The sequence below is a fragment of the Polypterus senegalus genome, chromosome 7, assembly GCF_016835505.1.
Source record: "Polypterus senegalus isolate Bchr_013 chromosome 7, ASM1683550v1, whole genome shotgun sequence".
Lineage (NCBI taxonomy): Eukaryota > Metazoa > Chordata > Cladistia > Polypteriformes > Polypteridae > Polypterus > Polypterus senegalus.
In genome coordinates, this window is record NC_053160.1 from 45,494,631 (window position 1) to 45,508,069 (window position 13,439).

The following is a 13,439-nucleotide window of genomic DNA, read 5'->3' on the forward strand; positions in this document are numbered from 1 at the left end:
AATGAGCACGGTTGGGGCCAAAGGCGGGTAGTGAATCACCCACCACCGCCCCCATTCAACAGGCAGCCACCCGAGGCACACTACAGTGCTAACCCCCGCCGCCCTGTTCACTCTCAATGGCCTCCGTTCAGCCACAACCGGGTCACCGCTTGCAGCATTACCAGCCGCCCACCGAGAACAAATGGGGCAGCCGTGTGTGGCAGGCAGTGAAATGGCCCCCTCCACTCCATACAGCCTGCGTCCAGTCAGGAACAGTAGCTGCGGCTCTACACATTAACTCATCTCTTCGTAGATTCAAAGCCCTTAAAACTGTAAGGCAGCAGTAATTAAATAATTCTTCTGCCTGTATACCTTTAAATTAAGTCCTCAAGTGTTCAATTTTAAAGGTGACTGCACCAAAAAACAGCAATACTCTTTTAATATTCAAATTAGGAAATAGAATCAAAGGCAGAAATATGTCGATACTAGGGAGTCAAATAAATATTTCAGACAAAGCAAAGCTGTTAAACCAAAATTAAGTGAAATTAACAAAATGAGAAGGGTCCGAAGTCAGTAAAATCTTATAAGTAACCTATGCCAAAACAAAAGACAAAATTGAAATTAAAAGAAGAAATGGATTCACAGCCAGAATATAGACTAATCAATGAACGCCAGAATTTGTTTGATGAATTATCCACAAACTTGGATAATCAGGGAGTGTTCAACTTTGACCTTTATATCTTTGACCTCCTCGTGTGCCACACACTTTTGGCTGACCTTACTTAGAAACAACTTGATAACCAGACCGAAAAAATGCACAAAATATTGCAGAATAACAACCTCTTTTGTTTTCAATGTTGTTAAAACATCGCTAAATAAAAAGTAAGTCCTCCAGAAGTACAATGCATAGATTGCAGTGATGAAGAATAAGAAACATGAGTGGACCTCACAAACAGAAAAAAAGCTCATCTGTCTGGTGCCTCATGTTTTACTTACCACGACAGAATGGATAAAGAAAAAAGGGGCAGAGGTTGCATCTGAACTCACAGTAGTTGTTAACGATTTGTATAGCATGGGCTCCGTCAGGCACATAATGGGGCAAGCAAAATTCTGCTGAAAGATTAGCAGTTTGTCATTTTCAGTCATTTGAGTCGACATGGTCTAAGACGTACTCATCAAGTCTAACAAGCCCCTTGACTAGAAGCTGAGTAATGTGACGTTAGTTTAGAAGGACTCACCTTGAATTTAAATATAATTCACATTACAGAAATATATAGAGGTTAGAAGGGCATGCATTGCATTTAAATAGAAAAGTCAACATCCTGAATGGTGTTTTTAAAAACTGTGGAAACCAGCTGTTAATGGCTTTAGTTTTTATTTCAACATTTTGTTTGCCAGACTTTGGCATTTCAAATTGCATAATCATCTATTATTTTTAGTCTATTTGCCATGAAAACCAAATAATCACCCACTCCTACATTAAGCTTAATGAATCAGAAAGTATTCCCTTATGTTTGTCCTGTTTTCACAACACCGTCCACTCAACACACACCTTAGCTTTAGGGAACATGATGGCTTAACAATGCTCTTTGACAAAGCCTTTTTATTTTTTTCCAGCTGTTTTTAACATAACTTCGTTTAATGTCACTACTTCCTGTTCTGGAGTATTTGTGCATTTCGTTGTAAAAAGATTTGGAATGAGGATATCCATTGCTGAGCTAAAATAACATGAAAGAGAGTTTGAAATGTGGGGTGCTAAAAGTGTTAATTGCATGGAGAGTAGTTAGTCTCTGAAATTTTTGATTTGATGGCTGACTTGATTGAATATACATCTAACAAGGCTGCATAAGACTTTATATACACATTTACTAACGGATCAAGATGGATCTGAACTTATTGTGTACTTCAGGAGACACAGAAAGCATTGCCAGAATCACAGAAAACACATTCCCATGGTTACACATTGTGGTCTATGGCCGGCTTGTCATCCCGGCCAACACCCCCAGGCCGCCAGATGGAGCTCTCACTGCAGCATGGAGGTGCCCCATGCAGCAGGGAATCACGGATTATGGAGTTTTCCCCTAAAAACCTGCTGGATACCCCAGGAGCCAACAGAGGATGCTGCAGGGAGGCCCAGAGAGTCACATGTGCCCTATAACCTGGAAGTGCGTCATAGGCAAAGCGTCAGCGGAAGTGACGTGCTTCCGGGGTGAAGAAGAAGACTTTTTATCTGACCCGGAAGTGATAAGGAATCACATGGACTGGGGATTGGGAACACTTCCGGTTGAGGGAATATAAAAGGACTCTGGAAACTCCAGGTGACGAGCTGAGCTGGGTGGAAGGGTGGCAACGCGTCTGGGAGTGTGGAGGAATGATTATTGAGTATTTGTATTGTTTATTGAGAATTGTGGAGAGAAGGGTGCTTTGTGCACGTTGTGTTAATAAAAAGTCAACTTTTTGGACTTTTATCTGGTGTCTGGCGTCTTGGACAAGGGTTCAAGGGAGCGATAGCGCCCCCTATCTGTCACAACATATATAATGAAAGTGATAGAGTTACACTCACAACACACTGGTCTTGAAAAACTGCAATTGTAGATAAGAGCCTCAGATGTACTAATAACAAATAGCAAATAAAACTTATGTTTGGTAATTATATGTTATAACAACCAAGACAGGATGGCACAGTGACCCAGTGGTAGCACTGCTGCCTTGAAATAAGGAGACTGGGATTTGTATCCTGAGCTCTACATGCGCGGAGTTTGCATGTTGTCCCTGTGATGGTTTGGATTTCCTCTGGGTAGTCCGGTTTTCTCCCACAGCCTAACCACATGCCAGTTAGGTGTATTGCTATTGTTAAATTAGCCCAAGTGTGTGCATGTGTGTGTGATTTATTGGTTAAGAAAATGGATGGATGCATGGAACAACCAAGACATCTTTTTTGCTAGTTCTAGATTATTCTAAAAATTTTACATGTTCAAATAGGGTTTTTATTAGTTACTACTCTAGCAGAATCTTTTTAAAGATTCCAAACAGCAGATTGAGATATTACCAGCTAATGAGGTATATGAGTCAAGGCTTAGATCTCTGTTTAGAATGACACCAAGGTTGATTAAATCAGAGGTAGAAGTAGAAGTTGGCAGGATTTCGAATTGAAGCTGAAAGAGACACATTGTACTTGAGATCCCTCAAATATTCAGCTGCAGTAAAGTACAATTTTGTTTCTGTTAGTTTAGTCAAAACAGAGTATCAAATTTCCAAGTATTATGTTTTCTTTCTTATACAAATGGAGGTTTATGAGAAAGGTGAAATTTAAATTAAAATGAACACATTTCAAGTTTAAATTCAAGAGTATAGTGCTTATGTATACTTAATTTGATTTAAAAGAACAGTGCTGATTACAGTTATATCAGAGTAGGTAGTTTTGCAACTACTCACCCCACCTTTATCCACTATGAAGCCAATGCACCTACTTTCTGAAAATGTTAGTATAGACAAATTGTATATGTGTTTTATATATGTATATAAACACACACCTGACAAGCCCCAGTTAGGGTAAAACATGTGTCATGTACTGTTTGTATTGTTTGGAGGGTATTGTATCACTAACACACACACACACACACACATATATATATATATATATATATATATATATATATATATATATATATATATATATATATACATACAATAGGTGTGAGAGTTTACCTTTACAACACTGAAATAATGGTCTGCTGAAAATGGGGTTTTTCAGTCATACAGCATGCAAATAATAAATTATAAATCAACTTCAAGCATTAATAGCCGTTTGCAATATTAGTAATGTCTTGGATGTATTTTTACATCAATTTAATGGTACCTTGAAAAAAAGGTATTTATTTCCATCTAAAACATTAAAATTTCAGATTGATTCCAAGCCTTTGAACGCTAGTGCATGCAAGAGGATGCAAGGCAAGTCCCATGAATATAAAACCACACACAGAAGACCTCTTGAAACCTTTCATGCTAGAATTGTCTTAAGTATACTTCTGTTTAATAACTTATATGCAACAGTTACAAGAAGGAAGATTAGGGTGGTGCTACTGGCTTATCTGGTTGTGAATATGAAATTGGATGCTGATACACAGAGAACTGTAAGGAGCAGAAGGCAGCACCATATGGCACCTTGAGGACATCTGAATGATTTTTTTACTCCATCAATGCAGTTATCTAAGTAGTCAAAAGGTTAAGGAGTGACCTTCTAGTGGAAGCCTCTTGAGCATCTTGAAATAAAAAATATTGCTTTGACAACAGGAATAGTGATCTTGCAATAGTCAGAGCCCATTTGTGCATTTAGTTACAAAATAGAAACCTATTTAGCTATTGTGAAGAGCTTAAAAAAGAACAAATTAAATATATTCTTTAAAATCGAATAGGATGGATAGCATTTTCATTAAGATGAAGAGAAAGCAAAATCCTAACTTCAAACTTTTTGATTTCCCACTTTTTAAAATCAAAGGCCATGTCCTGTCTTTTACTGTATTTGTTTAATTAGCTGATACACCTTTACTCTATATTGAACTTTAATTTTAGGCTCTGATTTACTTGTCTAAACAAAATTTACAACCAGTGCTACATAGTTTTCTTTGGGATTGTCTTCATATAGATGCAATTGTATTTTACAGTTTCTTCCCCTTTCACTTTGTCCATTGATGTTGAATTAACACAATGTTAGCTGCTTTAGTTACACCATTAAGAAGGCTGTCCTGAGAGTATTTAGAAATAAATTGGTACAGTTCAAATGTCTCAAATATATACACATTTTACATCAGAAAATCAATTCATATTGTGAAGATAACAAAGGGAAGTCCAGAGCTCAGAAGAATGGTCCACTCACACATCTATAGAATTCATTTTATGTCTGGTAAGGATGCATGACAGTGCTTTATAGAGGCAAACAGTAATCTCTGGCGGTGCATTGAGGAGATTTCTCTGCATAATTCTTCCAATGTTCTAGAATTGTTTTTTGAACATTCCAGTGATCTGCACTGGGCTGGCGCCCTGCCCGGGGTTTTTTCCTGCCTTGCACCCTGTGTTGGCTGGGATTGGCTCCAGCAGACCCCCGTGACCCTGTGTTAGGATATAGCAGGTTGGATGATGACTGACTGATATTCCATTGATCAAGCTACAGTGTGCAGGTTCAACAGATAAACTACACCATTATCCATCTTTCCATATTAAACGAGAATCAATTAATGAAATAAATTATAAAGTAAGACATGTTAATCAGGCAGGGGCATTTCATTTCTAGCAGACAGACCACTTCTTGAAACAATAACTTTTACAATAGTTAAAATAGTATCCATGTAAGTATACTTGCATTTTGCATATATTTTAAAATATATCTGAACATACTGCTGTTATCCCACAACTTTTAGTGCTATTAGCAATTGAGTAGTGCATTATGCAGTGCAATTAAAAAGGAACATTCCACTGTGAAAATGTTGATTTTCATCTTTAGTCTATTTTTTTAAGTTGTTAGGCAGCGCTTTTTAAAAAGAATGAACATTAAATCTGTGCAATTATGATTATTGCCAGGTAAATGCTAGTTATAGCTTGTAGTGAAAATTGAAAAACTCAGAAACGTGAAAATAACAAAACTCAATGTAATCCTCTCTAAGAGTTCAAAGGATCCCACGTACAGTAAAATGGGATTCAATGCTGCCCTCTATCTCCTTGATGAATTCTCTGTTTATTAATGGGAGTCCCCCATTGCCTTTCATTAACTAGCTCAGGGCCTGAGTTTGTCTGGTAGCTTCCCCTGGTGGCTATTAGCAAGGCTGCTACCTTGATTTATTTTGTTTAAAGGAGAGTTTCACTTATTTTGACATACAGTATATGCTTATTTTAATATATTTCAAATCAAGTGTCAGTATTGTACCGGTTTATAAGTCTTGAGATACTCACTACAGAAACCTAAAATACATATTTATTAACCTACCCTTCTGTTATGCTTGTAAGTAAATTGTTGGTAATTTATTTTTCATTCATTATTTCAATAATTTAAATTTAATTGATATTTTCTTTTGTTTATGTTTTAAAATATATTTAAAAATGAAATATCAAATGCACATCATCCAGTGAGGACATGGTATCTAGATGTAATGAACATATTTGGCAGCCTTTAAGCTTTCTCCTTCTTATTGCCTGTCTTGAAGGCCAAAAATAAAAAATACTACTCAGTTGTAACTCCTATGAACATGAAAGAAAACAGTTTAAAAAATATCAGACTTACAAGTAGTAGTTTTTTTTTAACTTTGCATATTTATAAAAAATCCATTTTTAAAATCTGCTTATCCAGAGCAGAGTCACCAGGAAGCTGAAGCCCTTTTCCAGCATGGAAGAGACTTATCTTTTTGACACAATTATTAGGAATTTTTGCGGGAAAAATACAAAGTGATCAAAAATGTAAGCATATAAAAATGATTTGACAAACTGATACCAGCTTTATTAAATTTTATAGTGTCAATGGTAAAAAATCTTCCAGTATAATACATAATTGTTTATTCAAATTTACCTGCAAATTTAGTCAGCTTTACTTGTATGTTTGATCTGAACAGTACATTCTGTTCAAGTTATTTTTTTATTAATAAATATATCCATAACAACCTTAGTATTATAACCAATTTGACGAAGAATATTTTTGGGAGAATTTAGCTGTATCACTGAATTATGTCTGCAGCCTGCAATATGAAAGATGCACACAGCAGAAGCTCAGCTCACATGCACTAGCAGTGAGAAGTGTGATTGTCAGCTGAAGTTTCAGAAAGCTGAGGTAGTCTGTAAGTTTCCGCGACACTCCCCTCCAACTAGACATCTTTACCTTCTGAAGATAGAACCTCTGCTTATATTCCCAGGTGTTTTATTAAAATGAAAACTAATTAATTTCCCAGCAGGCTATATGCAACAGCACAACTAATGAAAAGCACATGCTAAGTTTTCTAAAGGGGCAAAAGAAATGTAGCAGAGGCTTACTACTGTATATAGGATAACATGATACAACTATTTATAAGGCCAGCTGTTAAATAACAGAAAAAGGGAAAAATTTAAAGTACTACAGCAGTAGCAGGCTTCTGCTTCTGCATGTGCTTTGGAGGGATTTGGTATAATGTGTATTCACCTGTCCCAATCGAAACAATTCAGAAATGGAGCAAGTAAAAGGTTATGTTAGAAAAGTGAGGCTATCTTGTACCCTGTATCCTACTGTAATATCTGTACTATTAATGTAGTTCGTTATTAATACAGTTGACTTTCAGCAGTTCTTATTTGTATTCTACATTCTAACCAATCTTTATTTCAAATCAGTTAACATGAATAATAATAATAGTAATACATCAGTGTTGCTGAGTTTAAAACAGTTAAACTTCCAGTCTTACTCTGCCTCAAACTTTGGAAAGATTCATTTATATAAGAGACTTGTATTGAATACATATTGAACTTTAGGACACACAGACATTCTAGTGCAACCCTCCATACTATGAAGTGAAAGAAAGATCCTTCCACTCTGGAGTCCTCACTATTTCCATTAATCAGGAGACAGGGGACTTTTGTAGCTGCAAACCACATCGACAGAAATGTGCTATAAAAACTGACAAATTATTATTTTAAAGATATCTATAGTGTAAATAATACAAATCATGAGACAAGACTTTCTTTGTCCATCACTGCTTTCATTCTCTGAAGGAAGGCAATGCAGTGATCATAATCTCTGGTTACATGAGAGACATCACAGTCTTTGTATAATACCTGCAGAGCTTGAAGTTTGTGTGTGTGACTGATCAAGGCAAAAAATGTGCACATAGACATCCCTTGAGAATGAGCATGGAGTCAGCCTTCAGAGATAATTGGACACAATGCCTGAAGCTGAGGTGGAAATACAGTCCATTAGGCAATTAGCTCTTTGAAGTGGTTGCCTTATGTTTATAATATGCTTGGAGACTCCACAGAAAGAAAAAAAGGAGACTCTATCAAGTTGAAGTGAAGATTTTAGATCTTTGCAATGGCAACATTGTAGCGGGAAATTATCAAATTAAATCTAATAGAAAGTGAACAATGTTAATGCTGTAAATGCAGTGATCTGAAAAGGTTTTTCTGGATTCTTTTTGATGTAGTTAATTAATTTATTCATACATTTTAGAAATATACTTATTTAGGTCATGAAGGCTGGAAGGTGCCCTGGCAATTTAGGCAGAAGCCAATCCAGAATGTGCCACCAGTACTCTTTAAGGAACAATCTGTTATACTAGATCAGTTTCGATTTAGGTCTTTGAAATGTGGGTTACAGAAAAGGCTACTTAGAGAAAATTACACTGGAACAGTAAATTATTTAGACAGTGCTTGGGATTTGAACAAAACACTGGAGTGATGAATTAGCATTATTAACTGTTGCAATACTGTACCATGCCATTTCATCTGAATTTATTCTTATAGCACCATTCTGATTACAAACTCTGAGAGTGCTGTACATACTTATACTCATGGAACGTATATCAAGGTCCATCTGAGGTTTGTATACTACAGGGAGGGCCATTTATATGGATACACCTTAATAAAATGGGAATGGTTGGTGATATTAACTTCCTGTTTGTGGCACATTAGTATATGTGAGGGGGGAAACTTTTCAAGATGGGTGGTGACCATGGTGGCCATTTTGAAGTCGGCCATTTTGGATCCAACTTTTGTTTTTTCAATAGGAAGAGAGTCATGTGACACATCAAACTTATTGGGAATTTCACAAGAAAAACAATGGTGGGCTTGGTTTTAACGTAACTTTATTCTTTCATGAGTTATTTACAAGTTTCTGACCACTTATAAAATGTGTTCAATGTGCTGCCCATTGTGTTGGATTGTCAATGCAACCCTCTTCTCCCACTCTTCACACACTGATAGCAAAACCGCAGGAGAAATGCTAGCACAGACTTCCAGTATCCGTAGTTTCAGGTGCTGCACATCTCGTATCTTCTCAGCATAGACAATTGCCTTCAGATGACCCCAAAGATAAAAGTCTAAGGGGTCAGATCGGGAGACCTTGGGGGCCATTCAACTGGTCCACGACGACCAATCCACTTTCCAGGAAACTGTTCATCTAGGAATGCTCGGACCTGACACCCATAATGTGGTGGTGCACCATCTTGCTGGAAAAACTCAGAGAACGTGCCAGCTTCAGTGCATAAAGAGGGAAACACATCATCATGTAGCAATTTCGCATATCCAGTGGCCTTGAGGTTTCCATTGATGAAGAATGGCCCCACTATCTTTGTACCCCATATACCACACCATACCATCAATTTTTTGTTCCAACAGTCTTGGAGGGATCTATCCAATGTGGGTTAGTGTCAGACCAATAGCGGTGGTTTTGTTTGTTAACTTCACCATTCACATAAAAGTTTGCCTCATCACTGAACAAAATCTTCTGTAAACTGAGGGTCCTGTTCCAATTTTGTTTTGCCCATTCTGCAAATTCAGTGCGCCGATCTGGGTCATCCTCGTTGAGATGCTGCAGTAGCTGGAGTTTGTAAGGGTGCCATTTGTGAGTAGCTAATATCCGCCGAAGGGATGTTCGACTAATGCCACTCTCCAGTGACATGTGGCGAGTGCTACGCTGTGGGCTCTTGCTGAATGAAGCTAGGACAGCCACTGATGTTTCTTCATTAGTGACAGTTTTCATGCGTCCACATTTTGGCAAATCCAACACTGAACCAGTTTCACGAAACTTAGCAAGCAGTTTGCTAACTATAGCATGGGAGATGGGTGGTCTCGTAGGGTGTCTTGCATTGAAATCTGCTGCAATGACCTGGTTACTGCATTCACCAGACATCAACACAATTTCTATCCGCTCCTCACGTGTTAACCTCTGTGACATGTCAATGGCTGTAAACAAAGAGAAACTTGTAAATAACTCATGAAAGAATAAAGTTACATTAAAACCAAGCACACCATTGTTTTTCTTGTGAAATTCCCAATAAGTTTGATGTGTCACATGACCCTCTTCCTATTGAAAAAACAAAAGTTGGATCCAAAATGTCCGACTTCAAAATGGCCACCATGGTCATCACCCATCTTGAAAAGTTTCCCCCCTCACATATACTAATGTGCCACAAACAGGAAGTTAATATCACCAACCATTCCCATTTTATTAAGGTGTATCCATATAAATGGCCCACCCTGTAGTTATGTTTGTAAACCTTAGGATTGAATCTCTGTCCTGTTGGACTGGTTAGGCTTTGATCTTTGGCACACACTGGCACAGATTGCAGCTAAATGTGTTGTGACTATGATAAGACATATTACCTACTGATCTGAGGTCACATTTCTATCATTGAAAGCTTTGCTTGTTCCCTGTAAGAAGGGGTAGGTAGCTGTTCCATATGGAGATGTTTAGGTACCTTTTCATGAGGGAGGGTAGAGGTGATGGTGAAAATGAACAAAGAATTTGTTGAACAGTAACAATTTTGTGGGCATTGTACTAAACTGTGCTGATGAAATAGAAGCTAACTTCACAGGTAATCAGCTACCTATTTCTTATCTACAATAAAAAGAGATTGTAACAACAATCAAGCTCCTGCATTGGGTTGCTCGATTCACTCCCTTATTATTGTCAGGAGGAGCTCAACAATATGTACTGACCACAAAGTAGAACCACTACTTCCCCAGACTGAGGTTAGATGGGTTGAGCATGTAGTTAGGATTTCCTCTTGGCACCTTCTAAGCAGAATTTTACCAGGAATGACCAACTAGGAGAAGATCAACAGGCAGACTGGGTCTTTCTGGTGGGATTATATCTCTTGACTGTCCAGACCATGGCTATCAGTTCCCCAGGAGTAGCTGAAAGAAAGTTCCAGGGATAGGGTGACCTGGTCAAGCCAGGTCAGTGTGTTGTCCTTGTGGTCTTCATCAGGAAACGTGTCATTAAATCATTAAACCATTCCATTCTCAAACCTGCTTAATCCAAGGCAAACAGTTCTGATCCAGGCACCAGTCTATCACAGAGCAAATCATGCATATACCCACACTCACACTAACATGGAGCCAACTTGGAACTGCCAGTCAACTTATCTTGCATGTCTTTTGGGATGTGGTAGGAACACCAGAAAACCTGTGCAGACGTCGTGAGAACATACAAACTCCACACTGACACCTTGGAAAACATACAATAATGCAAATATGTCTAACATAGGAAACTGCAGTGACACATCGTGTCATTTATTTTGTACATTAATTGTTATGTTTGTTTATCAGCCTGTCTGAGGAATAAAATATTTTACTGTCTTCTACCACCTGGTAACCATATTTTTATGAAAAACTTCATCCCACCAAGTGGCATCAATTGGTTTGTTTTTAAATCTCATTTTACCTCCTCTTATTTCTGGCGTCCTGTGGTGCTGCTAACTAAGCCTTAGTAGACCAGGCCTCTAAATGTAACTAGTGCAATAGAACACATGCTCCTGGGATTTGTCCATTCCAGCTGGCACGAATTTTTCATTTGCTGGAAATGTAAGTTCACTGATCGAGTGACTGGAAAAGTTTAACAAAGGGATGCAAAATATTTGCTTTGCTTTAAGTACAATACAATACAATACAATTTATTTTTGTATAGCCCAAAATCACACAAGAAGTGCTGCAATGGGCTTTAACAGGCCCTGCCACTTGATAGCCCCCCAGCCTTGAATCTCTAAGAAGACAAGAAAAAACTCCCAAAAAAACCCTTCTAGGGAAAAAATGGAAGAAACCTTGGGAAAGGCAGTTCAAAGAAAGACCCATTTCCAGGTAGGTTGGGCGTGCAGTGGGAGTCAAAAAGAAGGGGGTCAATACAATACAATACACAGAACAGAACAAATCCTCAATACAGTATAAAAACTTTACAATTACGGAGCAGAATTTAACAGAAGATGATATCATGTAATATGATTTGGATTTGTTTAGAACCATCAATCTGCCTCCCCCATTTTGCCATTCCACAGCTGAAACAGTGCTGGGCCAGCCAATCCGATTAAAGGACCCCTCTACCCCACTATTCCTGCGATCCTCTATCAGGGATGACTTTACCTTAGGCATGCAAAACAACTTGGCAGGTGGACTGTGGCACCAAGTGCCACATTTGAGTACCAAGAAGAGAAACAGAATAGGTGAGGGTTGGTAACAAATTATAATATTCATGTTACTTATGTTTTAGTGCTAATGACTAACAACAGAGATGTAGTATGTACTGTTAATAAGCAGCTCTAGTCAGGATATGCTAAACTGAAGTAGTGAGTCAACTAGGATTTGAAAGCTGAGGCCGAAGGGGCATTTCTTATAGTAGCAGGCAGACAATCCCACAGTTTAGGGGCCCTGTAACTAAAATCTCGACCTCCCACTGGTATTTTACTAATCCTTGGAAGCATAAGCTGACCAGCATCTTGAGATCTTAATGTGCGCTCCGGTTTGTAAGTCATGACAAGTTTAGACAAATAAGCCTGACCTTGGCCATTTAATGCTTTATATGTTAAAAGGAGGATTTTGAAATCTTCCCTAAGTGTTAAGTTTTTAATTCACTGAACTTTATTCCTTCCTCAGGTGGATTAAGTTTGAAGAAAAGGTGGAAGATGGAGGTGAAAGATGGAGTAAGCCTCACGTGGCCACACTTTCTCTACATAGCTTATTTGAACTTCGAACCTGCATAGAGAAAGGCACCATCATGCTTGATTTGGAGGCCTCAACTCTTCCTCAGATTGTTGGTGAGTTCATTTTTTTGTTTGAGACATCTTTCAAACCTGTATATACACTAGTAAAAAGTACTAGGAGTTCTCATGCTTTTTTGACAATTATTCACTGATAAAAATGAATAGCTTAAAAATCCAATATGTATATGGTATAGTCCTAAAATGGGTTTGTGATTATAAGCAAATTGAGAGTAGAATGATAAAAATGTGGAATATTTCAACAGTGCACAAAATTGAAAGAAAATAAAGCAATTCAGTGGAAAGACAAAAAGTTCCTCCTATGTCTTTTTGCCTTGCTAACAACTAATATTGCATACTAAAATTTTCTTGGCGCTTTTAAATGTGTATTGATTTATTTTTTTTAGTATTGTACGTTATGGCTTGTACCTCTGTTTGGAATTATATACAGTACATCGGATTACTGTAATTTTTTTTTATCCGGCAGGTTGAGGTTATAAACTAGTCAAAGTGGTTAGCTATAATGACTAGCATTGACATAATAACAAGACTTGGGTAGAGATACAAGTAGATATACAGTATTTCTTAAAACTGCCTATTGAGACCTGTCCCAGCATTTTTATAAAACAAAACAAACAAGGAAAGCCAAAATGTTACATTGATTTTATTTCTTTTTTATTGTGCTTGTCAATAAAATTTGTAGCCAACAAAAAAAAAATTACTAGAAAAGGTAAGGCTATCCCATAAATTAAAATGAAACTT

General features: G+C 37.6%; 1 protein-coding gene across 5 annotated transcripts in view; it reads left to right on the top strand.

Annotated features, from left to right (window-relative positions):
- Positions 1-13,439, top strand: part of slc4a4a (solute carrier family 4 member 4a) — a 279,906-nt gene that overhangs the window by 146,908 nt on the left and 119,559 nt on the right. For all 5 annotated transcript variants that reach the window (XM_039758567.1, XM_039758571.1, XM_039758568.1 and 2 more), the window contains exon 5: positions 12,574-12,734. In XM_039758567.1, coding sequence (XP_039614501.1) covers positions 12,574-12,734 — 161 coding nt within the window. The remainder of the gene's footprint in view (positions 1-12,573; positions 12,735-13,439) is intronic.